This window comes from Chelonia mydas, chromosome 11 (assembly GCF_015237465.2).
Source record: "Chelonia mydas isolate rCheMyd1 chromosome 11, rCheMyd1.pri.v2, whole genome shotgun sequence".
In the NCBI taxonomy this organism is placed as follows: Eukaryota; Metazoa; Chordata; order Testudines; family Cheloniidae; genus Chelonia; species Chelonia mydas.
In genome coordinates, this window is record NC_051251.2 from 21,587,498 (window position 1) to 21,611,394 (window position 23,897).

Here is a 23,897-nt window from a genome sequence, read left to right on the forward strand (position 1 = left end):
CCATTTCTGACAGCCGGCTGCTTATCTGCTCTGAGACAAAGCAACCATTAGTGTGGAATGCTGTGTGTGTGAGAGAGGCGGGGGGAGGAGGGGGTCTGCTGCTGTCTGAACTTACAAGATAGCATGCTGACATACTCTCAGACCCCCAAAAACCCACTCTCTCTCCCCCCACATACACACAACACACTCCCGTCACACTCCATCCCGCTCCCACCCCCATTTGAAAAGCACATTGCAGTCACTTGCATGTTGGGATAGCTGCCCATAATGCACCGCTCCCAATGCTGCTGCAAGTGCCGCAAATGTGGCCACGCCAGTGCGCTTGAAGCTGTCAGTGTGGACAGACTGCAGCGCCTTCCCTACTGTGCTCTCCAAAGGCTGGTTTAACTCAAAGCGCTCTACATCTGCAAGTGTAGCCATGCCCTAAGGCACCTTTATACTGATATAACAGCGTCCACACTAGGTATAATTACACCGGTATAGTCAGAGGCTACACATTATAGTCAGAGGCTATACCAATATAGTCATGGCTACGCTGGAAACTTCAAAGCGCTGTCACGGGAAAGCTCCTGCGGCTGCACGTTGAAGTGCAAGTGTGGTCGTGCACGAGCGCTGGGAGAGAGCTCTCCCAGTGCTCATGGTAATCCATCTCCACGAGGAAATTAGCTCCGAGTGCTGGGAGCGCGGCTCCCAGCGCTCGGACCCGGTTTACACTAGCACTTAAAGTGCTCTGACATGCTGCACTCAGGGGGGTGGTTTTTCACACCCCTGAGACAGCAAGTTAGAGCACTTATAAAATGTAAGTGTAGACAAGCCCAGAGTCATACAATTGTTGGATGTAGACAGGGCTTATCTGCCACAGACATTATCATCTCCAGTTAACTGATTACCATTTAACTCAAAGTAGTTAACACATTTTCAAAGGCTAGTCTAGACACTCTCAGAACATTCATAAGTTTGCAGCTAACAGTAAACTAAACCCTATGTTAAACCACAAAAGTTTGTATCTTGGGACAAATGTTTGGAGAGTGTTCAGAGTAATCTTTGAAAACATGGTAATTTTCTTGAGTTAGCTAGTAATCAATTAACTTGAGGTTAAAAAAAATTATAATGGGCACATACACTATAGACCCCAACAATAAAAAACAAAAATTCTTTTCAGTTATTTTTGGGTTATTGTGCAGTTTTCTAAGTAAGATTTGGTCACAGTTCTGCTCTCACTGAAACTGGACCCATGGTTATGTAATATTACTATTCAAAATCTTTTAAACAACCAATTTAATAACAAGCAAATAATACTAACACACAGAGCGAGGTAGTGTCCATTACACACATCCATACACCTTGCCTATGGTTTAATTGTGTAATTTTCTCCAAAGAACAGCTGGGTCATGATCGCATCATTCATCACAGCATCACTTCCTACGCAATGCTGCTCCTCATTAGCGTCTCTCCTCTGCTTACCCAGACTGTGGCCATGACCACTTTCTAGTGTAGGAGGCAATACAAGAGGTGAGGCAGGTAGTGTCACAGAAGCCAATAAATAATACAATCCCCAAGCAAGCAGAAGCTTTATAACAAAACTGATGTTGATTTGGTATGTTGCTTGTACAGTTATCTACTATAATAAGAAAAAGAAGCTCACAGCTCTTTAATGAATGAGGAAGAAGATACAGCATCTGCTCGTGTCTTTTCATTAGTCTCTTTTAAGATAAAGATAATTCCTAGAAGGCTGTGTTGTTGCTTCTGTAAGGGGACTAACTCTTCTTCCAACACCTTCATTATTCTCCCTGTTCCTCTTTAATACGTTTGCATTTTGTTATTGCCACAGTCCTGTCCCTACTTTTTTGCCTTCATTTTCAGAAAAGCCCCAAATAAATTTAAAAAAAACCCGATAAAACTTAAATGTTTTCCTTACAATCTCTTCCTCTCCTAAAAAGAGCAGCCTTTGTAATTTCTCAATGATTCTTTTCTGCCAGTATTGCAATGTATCTATTATTAACATGTGTCTTCACACTCAAGTTCCCTTTCATTTCCTAGCACCCCCTTATGAAGATTTATGTGGCTAAGCACATGGGTGCAAGTGCCAGGAATCAGGAAGTGAGGATGAAAGAAAAATAATGGGAAGAATCATTACCACATAAGCAAACAAACACCCCCTCCACCATTCTAGAGCACAGCCAGCATGATAAGCACAAGCATTAAGACGGAAGATAAGCTAAGCAGAACAAGTTTTATCAATTTTTCCCTTTGGGCGGTCGTAAAACCTTTACTGTCCCAGCCAGAGCTGGAATAATGCCTGTTTTTTCATGCTTAAATCTCTTCTCTTTTCATGCAGTACTCTATGTAGAATGAAGGAAGGAATAAATAGCATGAAAACAACTTTGGAGAAAAATTAGTTTTACACACTTATGTACTGCAACAGTATATAAACAATTTAGGAAACATATGCCCTCCTTTAGTCACAGAATTTCTGGAGGTTTTAGAACATCAACAGAATCTGCCACTATAATGTTACTTTCTATTCAGCATGTAAAACTTGTAAGAATTGCTTTATGTCATACTACTGATTTCTGTTAGAATTTGCTCCATAATCTGTCATTGGTTACACCACTGTAATTTCAGAGTGACACAAGCAACTTTTTAACTGAAAGAATTTGGCACTAAATTGGTATTTCCCAAAGATTTTGTTCTGTAATTTGATTCATACAGTGCTCAGATTGGTATCAGAATCTTGGTCTTAACATAATATGCACAATCGCTTTCCTCTTGACGAGAACAAATTTTCTAATGGAATAGATGGTTAGCTAGGAAGTCACCTAGTGTTTCCCTTAGTGACCGGCTTAACATCCCTTCCTCCTGGTTCTCCTGGAAGTAATGAATAGGGAAATTCCTAAGGGCCCTGTCAGGGTTCCTTCCCCATTCTGAACTCTAGGGTACAGATGTGGGGACCTGCATGAAAGACCCCCTAAGCTTATTCCTACCAGCTTAGGTTAAAAACTTCCCCAAGGTACAAACTTTGCCTTGTCCTTGAACAGTATGCTGCCACCACCAAGCGTTTGAAACAAAGAACAGGGAAAGAGCCCACTTGGAGAAGTCTTTCCCAAAAATATCCCCCCAAGCCCTACACACCCCCTTTCCTGGGGAGGCTTGAGAATAATATCCTAACCGATTGGTTACAAAATCATCAAAGACCCAAACCCCTGGATCTTGGAACAATGGAAAAATCAGTCAGGCTCTTAAAAGAAGGATTTTATTTAAAAGAAAGAAAGGTAAAAATCATCTCTGTAAAATCAGGATGGAAAATACTTTACAGGGTATTCAGATTCAAAACACAGAGGAACCCCCTCTGGGCAAAACCTTAAAGTTACAGAAAACAGGAATAAACCTCCCTCAACACAGGGAAAATTCACATAAAACAAAAGATAAACTAATCCACCTTGCCTGGCTTACCTATACTGGTTGCAATATTGGAGACGGATTAGGATGGGTTGGAGAAGATGGATTTCTGTCTGGCCTCTTTCAGTCCCAAGAGAGAACAACCACGTAAACAAAGAGCACAAAACAAAAGCCTTCACCTCCACAAGACTTGAAAGTATCTTGTCCCCTTATTGGTCCTTTCAGTCAGGTGCCAGCCAGGTTAGCTGAGCTTCTTAACCTTTTACAGGTAACAGGATGTTGCCTCTGGCCAGGAGGGATTTTATAGCACTGTATACAGAAAGGATGGTTACCCTTCCCTTTATATTTATGACAGGCCCAATTCTGCAGTTCTTACACATGTGATTTCAATAGCAGCTTTGATTAAGTAAGGACTGAAGGATAGGACTGTGAAAGGAACAGTAGTAATGATGTTAATGACATGGAGACATTTTAGAAGTACAGTGAGACGGCATGTGTCATATCATCTGTGAATTGCCCAAGGCAATCAGACTCAAGGTGGTTTACTTGTTCTGTTATTGTTCACTTGTTCAGCTCAATTTGTTGTGATAGTGATTTTGTTAACAATTATCTGCACTACAGATACCATATAAAAAGCCAGTTGTTTTGTGGGAGCCTCATAGATGATCCTTCAAACACCTCAAGCAACAACTACGTTTATTAGTTATGTATTAGAATACATGTATTAGTTACGCAAATGTTCACATTTTTTGTTTGTAATAGTATTCATAAAATTTGGCCAAAGTGCAAAATATATTATGCTGTGTTCCTGATCCCCTGCCCTGGAAAAGCAATTTTTGCCTGTTAGAAGCTGCCTTTGGTTATGGCAAATGCACAGCATTTGTCATTGTTTACAAGTGCAGAGAAAATACAAACGGTCTTTCATTCCAAGGCAGAGGAATTCACAACTACAAGAAGAAAGTATTGTAACAATAAAACTGCTGGGATGTTGCCGAGCCCTTCATGTTACCTGACAAGCCCTTGGAAAGGGGAAGAGTCATTTTCTGCATTGAAACAGGGACTAAACTTGCTGCCTGGCCCAGTGGCAGTAACAGGGACATCTGTGAGTCAAATTGTTTTTCGGTAGCAACAGTTTGGTTAAAATCTATTATTAACTAGTGTGTACATGCTGGGACAGAGAAAAGTTACTTGACTTCACTTTATGAGAGATGTGATGTCAGTTACTGTATAACTTGCCTTCTGCTCTCCACAAATGACAAAGTCAGACATTCAACAGGATCTTCTGTTGGGGATGCGGGGGAGAAATCTTTAAACTGGTTTAATGGCAATGCTGATACTGTTCATTTTGCTTTATTTCCTCAAAGTTTTGTGATCAGTGCTTGGAGAAAAGTTAATTTGTCATTCACCCTATGTTTTATTATTCAAATTTTATGTGGCTCTTTGGGTAAAACTTGTTTTGGATCCCATATTTAAGGACACGGCATTTAGTTAACAAGGTCGTAGTAAACATCTGGCTTTGAAGTTAAGGTCAGTGACCTCACGCTTAACACAATGTAATTGATCAGACAGACACGCACAACAGAAGAGAAACTAGGCAACTTCACATAAAATATTGTTTGACAACTGCATGTATTGGACTTGTCCAAATTCAGTCTCTGAGCACTGCCTTGCGTAGGGTAAACAGTCACCTTGATTCAGCCATTAACACAGTCCTGTTAATGGGTTTCTATTTATGTACAGTTACATAATGTATATGATATTTTGGATCCTACTATTTCATTGCTGACTGAGAATATTTGCTTTTCATGCTAACATTTTTAGATGGGTTACTTTAAATTGTATCTCACATCTGTTTCAGATTGCTTCTTTTCATGTTTATAAATCAAAGGATTTTTTGAGCTCATCTGAGGACTAATAAAAGTTCCTCTGTCATTTTCTGCATTTGCATCTGCATGCAAGCAATGTCATGAAGCTTCAGGAAAAATAGGAAGAAAAAATTATAGTACATGCTGCTTTTGGATATTCACTGACAATTCACCAACAGTATCATTGTCATCAAGTCTGGTTTCTGACTAAGCAGATCTACACCTGCCACACTGCCCAGTAAGGAACAAAGTCTCATTGAAGCCTGGGACTTTAAGGAAGTTTAAAAGAGATATACAAAGGAATAAAAATGGGTTTCCATCCAAAAAGGCTTCTTTTTAATTAAAAATAAACAGAAGAATGTAAGATTACATTTTCTGCTTTTTTAACCTAAACTTTTCCCCCACCCACAGATAACTCTCTGGAGGACCACAGAAACTGAAATTGGAACTTTCTCAACCTCTAGTTGAAGTGGCAGAGTTTTGAATCTTGCACAGAAGTCTGTTCATTTAAGTGTTTATCAGTCGTCTGCGTTAAAGAGGTGTTAATCAAAGCAAACAAAAATCAAAGAGTTTTATATAGTCTGACTAAAATCCCTTCCCTTCTCAGCTCCTTGAGCTTCACTTTGTTGTTACTTAGTCTTCAAACAAACAAAAAAAGGCAGCAACAGCTGCATTATAATGCCAAAGATAAAATAATAATAAAAAATTCCAGTGTTTTATTAGACATCATAAAGAAGTTTTTTAAAAAAAGCATAAACATTTCTCCTCTTTAAAGGTCACCTTCAAAACTTTTACAGTTATTGTACAATGTATGTTCCTTAAAGGCAGCCCTTTGAATTTGTTTTAGAGCTAGAAAAGGCACTGGGCAGTTTAATAATAGAGCTTTATTAAAATACTAATGTTTTTGCTATTTACAAATTACTATAAAACTTTGTCTTTAGAGTTAGGAGAAAATATTAGATGTTGGAAAATAAAAACCTACTCATTTATCAATTCAGGGCTCTTTCCCAAGTCCTGTGGCTGTGTCAAAGGGGCTGCAGACAACAAGAAAGGAAGATGAGAAAAGAATAAAAAGTGATAGCCTCTACTGGATTTAGGTGCGCAGGTCCTAAAAAACAACACTATTTAAATAACCCTGAAAGGCAGGTGAACTTTTGAATTTGTCCTCTCTAATGAATGTTGTGACTCTCTCCTCCAACTCTCTTCATGGAATCTACTCAAATCTCCTTTTTGCCCCCTCCACTGTCATGAATGACATCAATGATCTATTCCAGATCAATTCCAAGGGTTTCTTCTTTATCCTCCTTCTACCTAGATTTAATCTGACCTCAGAGCACTGGGATAGACTAGACAACCTTCCAAGGGCCCTTCCATCTCTACATTTCTACAATCTACCAGCTACTTTTGACATAGTCTGTAGCTCCCTCCTCTTGGGTTCGCTCTTCTTCTGGGGCTTTCTTCATTGTGCTTAACTTCCTACCTCTCCAGTCAATCATGCAGCATCTAGATAAGTGTCTGCCTCCTCCTCTACATTCAAAATTCTCCTTAAAATTCATTCTCTCTCTCAAACATATAAAATATAATAAAGACAAAGTTATTATATACACTATTATGTATGGATAAGTAAACCAATACACACATATATACATTATATGTGGGTGTATAGAATTATGTATATTGGAATGGGAAAAAAAACCAAAACCACACCAAACAACAGATGTGTATAATCTTCTCTCCAAGGAAAAACTATACCTCCCAAGAACAATGATCTCCTGCTACCCTCTTTCACCTTCCCCACTGACCAGTAGGGGGTGGCTTATGCCCTGTAGTATGAGGGATTATATCCCTCTTTTTTATTCTAGTTAAGGCAACTGTGTATGTTCTCATCATCCATATAAATTATCTAATTCTTCTTCAAATCCTACTAAGTAAACTCTTGCCCTCCATAGCTTGTGGCAGTATGCATTGTTTAATAAAATAAATAAATAATAATATCTAGCTCTTACATAGGTTTCAGAGTAACAGCCGTGTTAGTCTATATTCGCAAAAAGAAAAGGAGGACTTGTGGCACCTTAGAGACTAACCAATTTATTTGAGCATAAGCTTTCGTGAGGTACAGCTCACTTCATAGGATGCATTTATCGGATGACTTTCCACAGTATGCATCCGATGAAGTGAGCTGTAGCTCACGAAAGCTTATGCTCAAATAACTTGGTTAGTCTCTAAGGTGCCACAAGTCCTCCTTTAGCTCTTATATAGTGCTTTTCATCCATAGATCTCAAAGCACTTGAAAAAAGTTGATGAGTTTCCTTAACTCCAGTTTACAGATAGGAGTTACAAATTACAGAGAGATTAAATGACTTTCCCAAGGTCATATAGCAGACCAGTAGCAGAGCTGGAAACAACATATATCTTCTGAGTCCCAGTCCAGTATTCTATCCATGAGGCCACAAATGCATTGCCTTTCAACTAAATTAAATGTACAAGGCAATTACAGGTGTGGTCTTATGAATATGCTACTTGTACAAGGGAGGAATTAGCTGGAGTTCCTGGAAAAAAAATACTCCCCGTGCACAGCAGCAGTACATTCAGAGGACCATGACTACAAATTAAACCATGAAAACATAATGCATACTTGCTTCACATGAAACAAAAGCATCAGATCTACACCAGTTTGCAAGAGAGAAGAAGATGAGGGACAACAGTGACAGGTATAGCTTGTGTTTCTCGCCCAGAAAAGAAAGGGGTCCCTTCAGTACTATTTATCAGTTCTAGGAGCTGGTGGCAGAAGCAGCTAATGCTCTCATTCTGATGGAACTGGAGAGGTTTTTCTCCATTTTTTTCCTGCTCTTTAATTTATTTTTTTAGTAGGACTGTTCTCTTTTTCTCCCCCAAATATATCCATCACTGACAAATTTAAATTGTTTACAAAAAAGTATTCATAATATATGGTACTTAATTTTCTCCTTTGGTAAGTGCCCCATAACACAAATCCCAGAGCTACATTGTGAAATGTATTCTTCTTTTAGAAAGTAATTGAAATAGAAGATAAAGAGCAGTCCTGCACAAAGCCTACATGGTTAAATAATTGTTTTCATTTTTTATTAGTATTTCCTCTTCTGTTGTTTGTTTGTCTGGAGAACTCACTTTTCACACTGCATTTCTAGAAGATACATGCAGGAGTAAACTAATAATGGAAGACATTTCTCGTGGTGGAAATGCTTACCTCCCAACCAAAATCAACACATTTAACACAAGTAATGCAATAATTCCAAATAGAAGGAATTTGATGGCTCAACAGGTAGCATGATATCAGAGCCTTTCATTTCTAGTCGAAAGCTCAACTCCTGCATCACTCAGTAGTGAATGAAGGCTTTGGCACTTTCAGCATCATATGTGAAATGAGTTTGGTGGTCCCAGTCCACTTCCAAGTGCACAGATGACCATATCATAAAAACCACTACAACTGGTATGCTTGTTGACCATCTCACCAGCGAAGCAAATAATTTAACAAGACAAGATGATTCAACCATTCTCTCACTCCTAGAGATGGTCTTCTCCGAAACAGGAAGGAAACTGGACAGCATGAGAAAGTTTTTGCCCGTGTTGTGCCTATAGCTGTGAATCTGTCAAGGTTTTCTGGTACATAGTACAACAATTAAAACTCACACCACAAAAGCAAAGAAGAAAAAAGTTTAAGCTAGACAGTAAGACCCCAATCCTGTACCATGAATGTCTATGGGAGTTTTGCTATTGATAAGAGCAAGACCTAAGTTCCTCTGCCCAGGGCGAGGATTCTGTATCTAGCATAGTTCCAAGCACACTGTCAGTACTTAATAGTATTAATATTAATACATTCAACAGTTAGGTATTTGCTATGACTGGAAAACAGGTTATGAGAGCAAATACACTGAAGATCACTGCAAATTGGAGAATTTCTTATGGGAGCACCTACATAATATTTTATGGGAATAGTGTAGGTTTTATATTAGAATATAAAATTATATGTTTTGTAATTATATGTACCAGGTGTATAAATATCAGCTGCTTTTAGACAGTAATACACACACTTGTATGTGCCACAATCACTTGGTGCTCAATTTACAATACACTTCCATATATCTGTACCTTTTATGAGTTATTATACAATTTTCAATAAAGAAAAAATAAAACCAATATCATTATGAGACAGATAAGAATACAACATTATGATATATTGACATAGAAATACTACTTTGATATTGAAGTAATTAAAAATATATATTTAAAATATTAGCTTGAAATACAGGAGAAAAAAGAAAAGCATGCCTCTTGGCCATTCAGAGATACCACCAGAAGAGCAACAGCACCCATGTAATCATAGATTCACATGGCCTTTCCTCTTGGCTGGCAGGAGTATGAAGAAGCTGGCAATGGAGCAGGGGTCTGCTAGGGCAGTTGTTCCCAAACATTTCAGTAAGGCAATCTGCATTTTGTCTTTTTTGGGACTACCCTTGCTCCCCTTTCCCCTTCCCAGCCTTACCCCTCGGCTCCCTTTCTCTTGCTCTCCCAGTCTTCACCCCTCCAACAACCCCAGCCAGCCCCTCGTCCCCATGGCCAGGCCACAGTAACTACCAGGCTACTGCATGAACACTTGCTCGCTTCAGCGTCTTTCTCCGTGTTGTTGCTGCTGCCCAGATCCAGCTGCTCACAGGAAATGAGAGTGTTGGGGGGGGGGGCACTTTTGCGGACAAGGACTACAGACCACCAAATAACAATACATTTCAAGTTACTTCAATATAAATCTGAGGCTGGATCTTTAATTTAATTAGCAGTGTGCGCTGTTTTATTTTTACATCAGCAAATAAATGTTATAACTAACTGATGCCACAAATAGGTAATGTTCGCAATATTAGTATTCTGAATGAAAAGACTGCTATATTACACTACTGTACATGGTATTGAAAGTGATGCTATTCAATAATGGGGTGATGCCCTTCATCTCTTCCCATGCCCCATAATGATTCTGCAGGAGAGTGAATACAGCTTGAGACTCTACTAACTTTTCCGATGCTCCTCTCCACTTCAGGATGCCACTAAAGAAAGCCCTGAGTCCAGGGATTCCACTCTGCCAGAAATAGGAAGTCTTAGAAGCCCCAGTGGAGACTATGGCCTCTGCATGGATCTTCTAGGATCTGAAGATTCCATGAAGGAATCTTCCATGGAAAGCTGAATCCTTCTTCGTTCCATGGGAGGAAAAGAACCCCCTTTCCCACTGCTCATGTAACCATTTGGGGGAGATGTCTGCAAAGGGAACTTTAGAGTTTTCCTCCCTGCTAAGACTCCCACCTGTGGTTTCTTCCATTAGAGGACACAAGCTGAGCCTATGGCATTAAAAGAAATGTTTTAATGTATTAATTAGATTAAGTCTTCACTTAATTATTTAAAAAATCTAAAACTGTTAAGACACTGTTTATTTTTGCACCAGCAATATATAAATGTTAGGACTAATAGACTGTCTGCTGTATTGTATTATTTAATACAGTAAAGCACTTTGGGATACAGTAAAGGGTTATGCGATACTGTATGAAAGATGCTGTACAAAATCAAGTTGTATTGTGTATGGTACCAGTTGGACCACACTTGGAACACTGCAAACATTTTTGGCCTATGTTTGTGTGGAGGGCGAAAAAACACAACAGTGGGAGTGAAACTGTTTCGAGGAATAATGGGATGGACTTAAGCAAAGGAAAAGACAGTGGAATGTTCTGACAGTGGAACTGAGAGAAGCTTTGTTGCTTAAAAAAATATTTCATAGTAGTTTGAAGTCAGATTTACAATGTAAGGAAACTTCCTGTGCTGGCAAGAGGGATGGATAAGACAACCTACAAAATAAATACGATCTCTTATGTGTGTAATTGAGAGAAATGTTCTTGAAAGTAAGTATAGAACACCCATACAACGTACATGTACAATATACGTGACTTCAGTGTACAGAACATTCATTAAATATAAAAAAGTTAATACCCTATTCCAATAAATGATACATGACAGAATTATATTTAAACAGCTATCAAAGCCACAGGAATCCTTCAGAGACTAAGTGCAAACACCATGAGGCTTTTCTACTCTGAAACTCTTTGCAAAATTGAGGACCTTTGATATCATGACAGTGAAAAATGGGAAGGGTAGAGGAAAGAAAGATATTGATGTTCAAAAGGGAGATTTGTTAACATATATGATATTCCTGTATGACAGTTTTATTCCAAAAAAGATCTGTGTTCTTTATTTCAAGGAAAATAATTCAATTCAATTCTGATGTTTTTGACAGACAAGATTATTTAATAACTATTTTGGAATTCAGCTAGCAAATCCAGCACAAAACATGTAAGCAAATGTAGTTGAAAAGGCTGCTGTTAGCCCATTTGAAAACCTCCAGTTCTTTCTTATGAGAATTACTAAACAAATCGGTTTAAATACAACTTCTTTCACTAATGTCTTTTTGAAACATCACTGCAGTCAGACTGAGTCAAGTTTACCATCTGTTGCCAATAGAAATACAGCTATATTCAGGAATTATATTATACAGCTTCCTTTGCAAAGTTTACATGCAAGCTGTTCTTGTCAAAATTAAACCCATTGTGATGATGCATCTTAATATTCAATCAGGATTTAAGTAAAGAGTAACAAAAGTCCACATATGGATGACAAGCTGTTTCTTCAGTAAATATTTTCCTATTTATTGAGCAGAGGCTTATGGCAGTTTAGGACATATTCCACCATTCATTTCATACTGAACTACCTGCAGACTAATAAAACAATAACGAGGACAAAACAGCCACTCCAAAAACCTCATTGAAATTTACATCTTAAACAACAGTTCTTCCATGCTCAGTGATGCATCCTACTTCATCATTTTGCTTGAAAACTTTTTCTAGCTTGTAGTGGTTATAAGGTAAAGGGTTTTTAGTGGCCAGTATTTTAAGTGAGGTTTTCCTCCCCAAATGATTCCAAATGTGTTTATACAATAAAAATGCAAATCCAAACTGTTTATATATATATTTCACTTACTCCCAATAGGAGCACATGAAGAGAGTCTGGTGGCTTGGATCTGCTCCTAAACATATTAGTGATGAGGTCCTAATGCCCCTACAGACTAGGGAGTAAAATATAGGAAGATGTTTGTGACATTCCTTTTCTTTATATTCTAAAAAGGGTTAAAATTTACTGGAGAAAACTTGTGAAGAGCTAAGTTATTTTTCCATTTCTCCTGCAATATTAAAGTTACAAAAACATATACTATTATTAAAATGGTTCAGCAATTACTTGGGACAACTGAAGCAAGCCTGTTCAATGTACACTTTGCCTACATATATATTATTGTTGTACTTATTTTTTACAACAAAATAAACAGCTCAATAAATAACTGCAAATATTATGTCTCAAAACACCTGAATGAAATGGGTGTATTATTTACTCTCCTAGAAAGAAGTAGCATTCTTATCACATTGGGAAGTTTCATGAGCTAATAATTAATCTGTCATTTAAGGTTTATATTAGGTAAATGTGTGGCCTGAAAAGCACAAGCACTGAAATAAAACATAAATGTTTTAGATTTTTTTGCATTCATGTATGCATTGTATAATTTAACAAACTTGTTATGTGAACAATACTCTTACCCTGATGTTGGATCAACAGCTATTGCCTTAGGGTTTTGAAGATCAAGATCAATCAGGGTAATGCACACAGTTCCATTGTGATTACACACAAAGATTCTGTCACTGACATGATCCACAAAATACAAATTTCCAGTGAGCCAGTCGATTGCCATTTGTTGTACATCTGCCAAAGGAAAAAATGAGATTATTAAATCAAAAGTGCAAATGCAATATGAATAACTGAATTGTTGCCTATTCCATCAAAACAGATGATGTAAAATTTTAAAGAGCTCAAGATGTTGTTATGATTGGAATATATACAATGACTTTCATTTATTCCTATGGCATATAATAAGCGATTCAGTTCTTGTGTTAAATAGTAAGAATGGTGAATGACTTAGTATCTGTCCTGATAGCTTTGTTCCCTTTTAAGTAGGGAAGACCCAAGTACAACTACAAAGACTTTTCAAATATATGAATTTATTTCAGCTGGGTCAGGCATTCTGATTCAGACTCCTCTATTTTAAACTGGGACACTTCCATCATTTTTAGTGTTTTGCCCAGAAGCAACATCTCTGCATGAGGGTGCTTTTATGAAATATAGAATACCATGACAAATACAGATATGGTTAGCTGTGTGCTGACAGAATTACAGATCCCAGTGGAGCAGCTGGTTTCAGGAAGTTACCACAATTTTCTACAGAAAAATTTGTGTGATGGAAGATGTAACATATACAACTGTTGCTCTTGTTCTATATTGTTTATTTAAAACTGATTAAAGAAAAATGTTTTGCGGTAAGTTTAAAAACCCACATGTAAGTTGCAAAAAGATGAAAAAGTCTATTGTATATAAATGAAAGAAGTTATGTATTTTAAATTAAATTCCCTTCCTAAGATTCTGAAAAATCTGAGCTGTAGACCTTCTGGTTTTGCAGCCAGAGTGGGTTACATCAGGGGGAAAAAAAGAAATTCAAGTACACTATGGATTTATAATGAGATGGTTCTTTTAAATCTTTGTTTATGGTACTTGTCACTGACCCCTGATACAGAAACCAGGAGTTCTGCTTCTCATTAAGGTGATAGTTATTTCACATTTTGTTACATTTTAAAAACAGTGATTATATATTTTTTTCTCTGATGGAATCCTTGCAAGAATTTTCAGATTTTTGTTTTAAAGCCTGTGCAGTTTCCCTTAGATACAGTTAAGAACATAAGAACGGCCATATTGGGTCAGACCAATGATCCATCTAGCCCAGTCTCCTGTCTTCCAGCAGTGGCCAATGCCAGGTACTTTAGAGGAAATGAACAGAATAGTCAATCATCGAGTGATCCATCCCATGTCATCCACTCCTAGCTTCTGGCAAAACAGAGGCTAGAGACGCTCAGATCATGGTGTTGCATCCCTGCCCATCCTGGATAATAGCCATTGATGAACCTATCCTCCATGAACTTATCATATTATTTTTTGATTCCTGTTATAGTTTTGGCCTTCACAACGTCCTCTGGCAGAAAGTTCCACAGACTGACTGTGTATTGTGTGAAGAAATACTTCTTTTCATTTGTTTTAATCCTGCTGCCTATTAATTTCATTGGGCGACTCCTGGTTCTTGTGTTATGTGAAGGAGGAAATAACACTTCCTTATTCGTTTTCTCCAAACCAGTCATGATTTTACAGACCTCTATCATATCCCCTTTTGGCGTCTCTTTTCCAAGCTGAGAAGTCCCAGTCTTTTTAATCTCTTCTCATATGGAAGCTGTTCCATATCCCTAATCATTTTTGTTGTCCTTCCCCGTACTTTTTCCAGTTCTAATACATCTTTTTTGAGATGGGCCAACCGGATCTGCATGCAGTATTCAGGAAGTGGGCATACTGTTATGATATTTTCTGTCTTATTATCTATCCCTTTCTTTATGATTCCCAACATTCTGTTAGCTTTTTTGACTGCTGCTGCACATTGAGCAGATGTTTTCAGAGAACTATCCACAGTGACTCCAAGATCCCTTTCTTGAGTGGTAATAGCTAAGTTAGAATAGACAGTTGTGTCTACTCTATTCAGCCAAACAGCAGGAGCATGCAGAAGCTCTTATAATAAAGACACTTTTATTTATTTGCACTCAGATTAGTATTTCTGAGTCTTCTATTGTTGTTGATCATCTTGCTGAAATTGTAATGTCATTTATGACACTGGCAGCATGAAATCTTTCCGTAAGACAATTTAAACCAGTTCCTAACCCGGTTTCATTATAATAAAATAACTATTTTCTTTAAATATTTTAAATTTTAAACACTAAAATACTTTACATTTTAAAATTAATTTGCAATGCCCTATAATGGGCTCCACACTGTTTGTAGCAGAAGCAGTGTCCTTTTCAGCAAGAAAGTTATCACCAACATATAGGCCACAAATGGAAATTTTAATTAAAATTGCATTTCACAAGATAAGAATTCTTTCCCTCTTGTTTGTACCTTTAGATTTTTGGTTTAAAAGCAGTGGGTAGAGTTTTCCTTGAAACAGATGTTCAACTGTTCACCATAAATGTACTTACTGTATCAGGGCATGTAATATGAACTTGATTCAGACAGACAAATTGAAAACAATTTGAGTCTGTGGCAATAAGTGGAGGTTTATGAAATATGCATTTGCTGAAATACTTAAAATAGACATGAAGAAACTTGTATTATCTTTTGAAGGACTGATAATATATACAAGACTTTATTCAATAAAACATCAGGAACAAACATTGGCTGTATTCCATTACAGCCATCACATTGCACAGTTCACTGCTCTCACTTCTACTCACATCTTCTCTCTCCACCTACTACTTATTTTCCTTTTAATTCAAAGCTGATATTATACCCCTCTCCTTATGGGGACAAGTATTATAGGGACATAAGAATTACCATTTGAGAACAGAGGACTGTTCCATCTAGTCCAGTATATTGCCTCCAGTAGTGGCTAATGGCAGATGCATTAGAGGAAGACCTAAACCTCCTGAGGGTACCTAAATGTTATATACTGGGGGAAAGAAGGGGCTATTTTTCTTACTCCATGTAGGATATAGCATATGCAATGAAAAATATGAGTGAAATCCTGGCCCCACTGAAATCAATGACAAAACTCCCACTGACTTCAATGGGGTCAGGATTTCACTCTATAGATCGATATTGGAGCCTTTATGTACAATTTTCAAAAGTGCCTAAATCCCATTTTCTGAAGTAAGTTTTAGGCACTTAGAAGCACAAGTCTCATTTACTGAGAATGAAAATTAGGATTCTAAGTTCCTAAGTCAATTCTGAAAATGGAATTTAGTCTTCTAAATCACTGAAGCACTTTTGAAAATGTTGCCCTTTGTAATTTTAGATTCACTTGAGTAACTGTGGTATTATATAGTTATATAATTACTTAATCCTATTTTTAAAAAGTTATTAAATAATTGGCAACAATTATTTCCTATGGATGTGACTTCTCCAGGTAAATTAGGTAATGCATGGACAAGTAGATGTTTTTTTCCTTTATTAAAAATAGCTTTTAAATAATACTTGCATATACCTTAACACAGCTAGTCAAAAAAAATCAAGAAATTAACAAAAAAAAGGGGGGGGGCAATCTTTCATGGAAATATTCATGATAAGTTTTCCTGTTTTGTGATCAGCTCTACTCATTCACATTTCACAAGAAATGGCAGTAGATGGCCATTTTATAGTGAAGGCTAGAGGTTAAAAAAACATGGATAATGTAGCAAATTCCACATCAGAAAGAAATGGTCACAGTTGAGGCTGCTTGAGAATCCAAGAGATGCCAAGCAACAGAGTAGAACAAACACTGAGGGCTGTTAGCATTTATTTTCGTGCCCTTCCTGCCACAATATGGAGCCCCTGTGAGGAGCTGTGCAAGAGCAGAGATTCCAGTTGCAAAAGCCATATGTAACAGGTGGACAGATTAGAGGACTCTCCAAAGCAATACAGGGATTCTCTATGGGGAAGCCCTAAACTTGGGCACTAAAACCTTCCACAGACATGCAGAGTAATGATTGCTGATGCAGGCAGTGGACCTTGTCAGGATATAAAAGAGAATGGAGATGCTCTGCAGGGCAAAGGCAACTCGGGTCTGAGTCATAAAAGTCCTTCAGGGAGGTCCTAGAAGCACCTAGTTTTCGGAAAATGCTTATGCAAAGGTTTATGTTTTGTTGTCATTTAAGTTATTTTACACCACACTTCTGAAGGGCCAGTGACAGATGGGAGAGCCTGTGCAAAGGGTTAGGTCCTCTGCAGAGCTCATGGCATACTCTAAGAGCTACTTCATTTATTGCTGAGGTAGGAAACAAAATGTTCCTTTATTTTAAAAGGACTCTAACTCTGGATACACAGTCTGAAATGTCTGAATCAGAAAAAAGGGAAATTAATCTTTGCCCCCATCCAGTGGCTTCTCCACTGGTGTCCCATTACCTAACTGCTGCCCTCTGCTGCTCTCCAGTTGCCGCACTCTCTCTCCCCTAACTGCCGAAAGAACCCTTCCCTTACACTTACCATTCGGCTCTGTTTCTCTGAGGAGCAGTCTGTTGCTGTCTACATCAGGACTAGAAGAAGCTGTTCTTTGTAAGCTACTGCAGTAGTCACTGGCTGCTGACTGGAGCAGCTGAAAGCAGACAGACAGCTTAGAGGGAGTCACTAGCTGCATGTGCCAGCCCCATTCAATTCAGTAGGTCAGTAGTGAGGGTGGGACAGATCTGGGACATCATGGTAACTGTCCTTGAACCCAAAGTTGCTTTCTCCACCATCTCCCCTCCTTTGCGGCCTCTCACTTTGGAGTCAGAGAGAGACAGACAGGGGGTGAAGAGCAGCAACTTTGTTGACATTTGGCTGCTGGAGATGCAAGTTCTTGAACCCAGAATCCATTACATTTAGCAATGTACCTGGCACACCTTAAAAAAATAATGCTATTGCAGGGAAGCTGGTTATTACTGGAGGAGCTGTGGATATGGGTTTTTGAGAGTGGGAAGTTTTATAGGAGAGGAGGGGGCAGAATCAGAGGAACATAACAAGGCTGCATTCACACACATAAATGTGTTACTCTGAGGACACTGAAAACAAAGAAGGCATAATCACACAGTATCAATAGGGGAGGAAAATTTTCAGAAGAGCCACATGCACACATGCCTCCTCAGAGTGCAGCTGCCGGAAAAGAGTAAGAAATCTCCCACTGTGCAACGTCTCCTCTCTGCTGAACTATGCACCTTCTAATATAAACTCTCTGGGTCATTATATCACTTCCATCTAATAGCAACCTGGAAATTCAGTGCACTTTAGCAACTGCATTTAATATCTACAAACATATGTTGTGTATTTTGTGTGTTGATGGATCGGTTGCTCTTTTTGTCTTTTGTCTACTTTTTTGTGCTACATGCCCTGCTTGTAAATTATAGCTGGTAAATTGCTCACAAGAGAAAAAAGTTGTAATGAATTACCAAAATTCACCTAACTCAAAAAACTTAATTACACACTTTATTAAATACATTAAAAAGCCTCTTAACTAGTAGATGCATTTTTTTTATGACTCAGGCTTTTAATCTCTTCAATTTTGCTATCACAAAGAACTAAAAGTCACATTAAGCCACTTTTAATTCTTCAGTTCTGTAGTTACCATGCAAGTTGGCTGCAGTATACCTTTTAGGGCTGCTGTCTTGTTTTTAAATATATTTGAGAACATACTTTGTACTAAAGAAATTACTAAGTAGGTTCAACAGCATGAGTCTAAATGTATAGATTAACGCCTGCTTCTCTACAGAATGATTGTCACATACACCTTTTTTACATAATTAAACATTTTTTCCAGTTGCATACCCCAGGTGTACAGCTTCAGATAGCTCCAAAAAGGAAAGTCTTTCCACTGAATGCATCTATATTTGAACATATTGTACATACCTGAAATTTCTTTCTTTTTTAATGGTAAAGACACTTTTCCTAGAAATTTTCTGCTAAAAAAAATCATCCTTGCTTTTTCACTCTCCAGAAACAAATACACCCAATTTCCTATGAAGGACTCTTGAAAGAATAGTACAACAGACATTTCTTATATTCAAAACATTATTGAAGTTCATGAATATAGGTGAGGGCAAATTTTGGCTCAAAGTGTATTTATTACCACATTATGATAACTTTATTGAGAGAGAGATGACTGTTGTGTAGGCTAGTATGAAATATTGGACTGTAAAGATATGAAAGGGTTGTGCGGATATTGCAATTTATTACTTGCATAGTTTATCATAGAATCATAGGACTGGAAGGGGCCTCGAGAGGTCATCTAGTCCAGTCCCCTGCACTCATGGCAGGACTAAGTATTATCTAGACCATCCCTGACAGGTGTTTGTCTAACCTGCTTTGAAAAATCTCCAATGATGAAGATTCCACAATCTCCCTAGGCAATTTTTTCTAGTGCTTAACAACCCTGACTGGAAGTTTTTCCTAATGTCCAACATAAATCTCACTTGCTGCAATTTAAGCCCATTGTGTCTTTTCCTATCCTCAGAGGTTAAGAACAACATTTTTTATCCCTCCTCCTTGTAACAACCTTTTATGTACTTGAAGAGTCAAGTCTTTTTTTCCAGACTAAACAATTTTGTCCATTTTTTAAAATCTTCCCTCATAGGTCATGTTTTCTAGACCTTTAATCATTTTTGTTGCTCTTCTCTGGACCCTCTCCAATTTGTCCACATCTTTTCTGAAATGTGGTGCCCAGAACTGGACACAATACTCCAGCTGAGGCCTAATCAGCATGGAGTAGAGCAGAAGAATTATTTCTCATGTCTTGCTTACAACGCTTCTGGTAATACATTCCAGAATGATGTTCACTTTTTTTGCCACAGTGTTACACTGTTGACTCATATTAAGCTTGTGGTCCACTATGACCCCCAGATCCCTTTCTGCAATACTCCTTTCTAGGCAGTCATTTCCCATTTTGCATGTGTGCAACTGATTGTTCCTTCCTAAATGAAGTAATTGCATTTGTCCTTATTGAATTTCTCTGGTTTGTCCAGATCATTTTGAATTATAATCCTATTCTCTAAAGCACTTGCAATCCCTCCCAGCTTGCTATCATCCACAAACTTTGTAAGTGTATTCTCTATTCCATTATCTAAATCATTGATGAAGATATTGAGCAGAACTGGAACCAGAATAGATCGGTGCGGGACCCCACCTGTTATGCCCTTCCAGAATGTCTGTGAACCGCTGATAACTAATCTCGGGGAATGGTTTTCCAACCAGTTATGCACCCACCTTATAGTAGCTCTGTCAGGGTTCCCTCCCCACTCTGAACTCTAGGGTGCAGATGTGGGGACCCGCATGAGAGATCCCCTAATCTTATTTCTACCAGCTTAGGTTAAAAACTCCCCAAGGCATAAATTTTCCCTTGTACCTTGGATTAGGGAATGCTGCCACCACCAAGTGATTTAGACAAACTCAGGGAAAGGACCACTTGGAGTTCCTACTCCCCCCAAACCCCCTTTCCTGGGGAGGCTTGAGAATAAACAAGATGAGCACACACCAACCTTGGGTTGTTTTTTTTTAGGACACAATCCCCCCCCATCAGATTTTAAAAGAAATAGAACTTTATTAGAAAGAAAAACGGTAAAAGAAGCACCTCTGTAAAATTAGAATGGAAGATAATCTTACAGGGCAATCAGATTTAAAAACACAGAGGATTTTCCTCTGGGCCAAACTTTAAAGTTACAAAAAGAAAACCAGGAATACACCTTCCTCTCAGCACAGAGAAAATCACAAGCCAAAACAAAAATAAGCTAACACGTTCCCTTGCTAGTACTTACTGATTCTAATGGAATTGGATTGCTTGCTTCCTTGATCTGTGTCCAGCAAGCACACAGAACAGACAGACCAAAACCTTCCCTGCCCCGCCCCGATTTGAAAGTATCTTGTCCCCTTATTGGTCCTTTTGGTCAGGTGCCAGCCAGGTTAGCTGAGCTTCTTAACCCTTTACTGGCAAAAAGATTTTGTGCCTCTGGCCAGGAGGGATTTTATAGTACTGTATACAGGAAGGTTGTTGCCCTTCCTTTTATAATTATGTCAAGCTCCATCTAGGTTGCATTTCCCTAGTTTGTTTATGAGAATATCATATGAGACAGTATCAAAAGCTTTACTAAAGTCAAGATATACCATATCTACCACAAGATAAGGCTTGTAACCCTGTCAAAGAAAGCTATCAGGTTGGTTTGATATGATTTGTTCTTGACAAATCCATGCTGTTACTTAGCATCTTCTAGATGTTTGCAAATTGATTGCTTAATTATATGCCTCATTGTCTTTCCAGGTACAGAAGTTAAGATGACTGGTCTGTAATTCCCCAGGTTATCCTGATGTCATCAGAACTCTAAAATAGCTTACATTTCATGTTACATATTGTGTGTTTTTAATTCCAATTGTTTGTAAATATTTATAGTCTTTTATAGTGCATGCATTGCTCTTAATATAAACATACTAATTTCCATTAGAAATAAGACTTTCAAAAGGAAGTGTGAGCTCACAGAAAATTGAAAAAAAAATACTCTATATCTTTTTATTGGTTACTTTATTGTCATGAAGGACTCAGTAAAAGCAAAAATATCCAGTGCACTAAATATTGCATAGAGGGCTTTGATTTTGCCACTGCAAGTAAGAAAACTAACAAATTGTCTCTGTCCAAATGTTTTAGCACAAAGTCCGTTTTTTTTTGACATATGAAGAGGCCTGTGTATTTTTGGTACCGGGGCCAAATGATATAACAGAGATTAAGAAATCCTGCGGAAGGGCACATAGTCCTCGTGCAGTTTTTGGGGGGGAAATAAGATTTTTGCAAGGTTTTTTTGATGCATTCCAAACTAAACAAAGCTAACAATTCCTCAGAAATGGGCACATTCTCTTTCTCTTTCTGAGTAATAAATTCAAACCCTCTGTAAATTTTTAAGATAGAAAATCAAGCTTCTAAAACCTCAAAAAGTGCTTAGGGCAGTGGTGGGTAACCTGTGGCCCGCGAGTCACACGCAGCCTGTCAGGGTAAACTGCTGGCAGGCCACAAGACAGTGTTTACAGTGACCGTCCACAGACTTGGCCACCCACAGCTCCCAGTGGTGGCGGTTCACCGTTCCCAGCCAATGGGAGCTGCGGGAAGTATTGCGGGCAGCAGGGACATGCTGGCCGCTGCTTCCCGCAGCTCCCATTGGCCAGGAACGGCAAACCACAGCTACTGGGAGCTACAGGTAGCCATGCCTGCGGACAGTGAATGTAAACACTATCTCACGGCCTGCCAGCGATTACCCTGAGGAGCTGTGTGCAGTCTGCGGGCCACAGGTTACCCATCACTGGCTCAGGGGATTTCCTACCTCAGAACACTGTATGTTGTGAGTGCTATCTGAGGATCCACTAAACGCTGAGAGGAGCAACAATCTAAATGGCAATTATCAAGGGAAATGTGTCCTTGATTAATGTTTTTAACACTTAAAGATCATTTTCTTTCATAGCTCTAATGCCATCAAAATGATATTTCATATCAGCTATAGTATAAGAGCTTCCTTGACACCAGAACTGTGAATCTTCTGTTTCATTTTGGGATTGTGGTTAGATTTATTTCCATTAATCCATATATATTTAGATATAGGTTCTTTTCCAGAACATAGATTATGGAAGTTTGTACCTAAATATTTTGAAGGATAATATAATTCCTTTTTGACAAAAATATAATTAAAAACCAAAGACAAGCCAACAAACCCAAAACATGTTGTTTTTTTCCTAAAACCTGGGAAATGTAATTTTGTAGATGGTGACGCTTCCTCCTGCTGCTCCAAATAAAACTCTAGCCCATTTTTTAAAGAAATAACCGTTTTATATGGGAGTTTAGTAAACAGTAGAACCTCAGAGTTACAAGCACCTTGGGAATGGAGGTTGTTCATAACTCTGAAATATTCATAACTCTGAACAAAACATTATGGTTGTTCTTTCAAAAGTTTGCGACTGAACATTGACTTAATACAGCTTTGAAACTTTACTATGCAGAAGAAAAATGCTGCTTTCCCCTTTTATTTTAGTATTTTATATTTATACAGTAGTGTACTGTATTTGGGTTGGTTGGTTGGTTGGTTGGTTTTTTGTCTTGGCTGCTGCCACATTGTGTACTTCCAGGTCCAAATGGGCTGTGTGGTTGACTGGTCAGTTCATAATTCTGGTGTTTGTAACTCTAAGGTTCTACTGTAGATCTTTTGTACTGATTTTGGGAGCGGGAAGGAATTCACAAACAAAATCTGTTTTTTGGCCAGTTTAATATAGTAGTAGATTTTATGTTTTGAATTTTCAACTTGTGTGCAGTTTCTGGTGGGGGTAATAGAGTGTTCATTATGAGAATGAAATGAAGAAGCTATAGAATGTTAGTAAGTCAATAGTGCTGTTCACGTGTAAGTGTCTGTATATAAAGAGTAGCACTGGTCAAGAATTTTCTCTTGTAACTTTTTTTTTTTATAGAAAATCGGGTTTTGGTTAAACACATTTTTTCACTATCATTGTCTGCTTTGATTGGAAAATGTTGATGTTTCATCAAAAAATGCAAACCAAAATATCTAAATTCAATACTGGCCCCACAGGGCCTCATAGAAATTGTAGTTCAGATGCCTTAGGCATTTCCATTTTCTCTAGGACCCAGGCTCCCTTGCTGGATTACATAGAATCATAGAATATCAGAGTTGGAAGGGACCTCAGGAGATCATCTTGTCCAACCCCCTGGCTCAAAGCAGGACTAATCCCCAATTTTTGCCCCAGATCCCTAAATGGCACCCTCAAGGATTGAGCTCACAACCCTGGGTTTAGCAGGCCAATGCTCAAACCACTGAGCTATCCCTCCCCCCCATGGCAAGGGACTCCTCTGAGGTACTATCCTCCCCTCACCATGAGACGTACTCCAGCCAGAGAGGAAAGCAGGAGCATGAGGTATGCAAACTACAAGTCCCAAGAGGAACC

General features: G+C 38.3%; 1 protein-coding gene across 1 annotated transcript in view; it reads right to left on the reverse strand.

The window, feature by feature from the left end:
* LRP1B (LDL receptor related protein 1B) overlaps window positions 1–23,897 on the reverse strand; it is a 1,293,242-nt gene that overhangs the window by 674,935 nt on the left and 594,410 nt on the right. Inside the window, 1 exon segment of the mRNA XM_043525164.1 lies at window positions 12,923–13,085. Within this exon segment, the coding sequence (XP_043381099.1) occupies window positions 12,923–13,085 (163 nt within the window).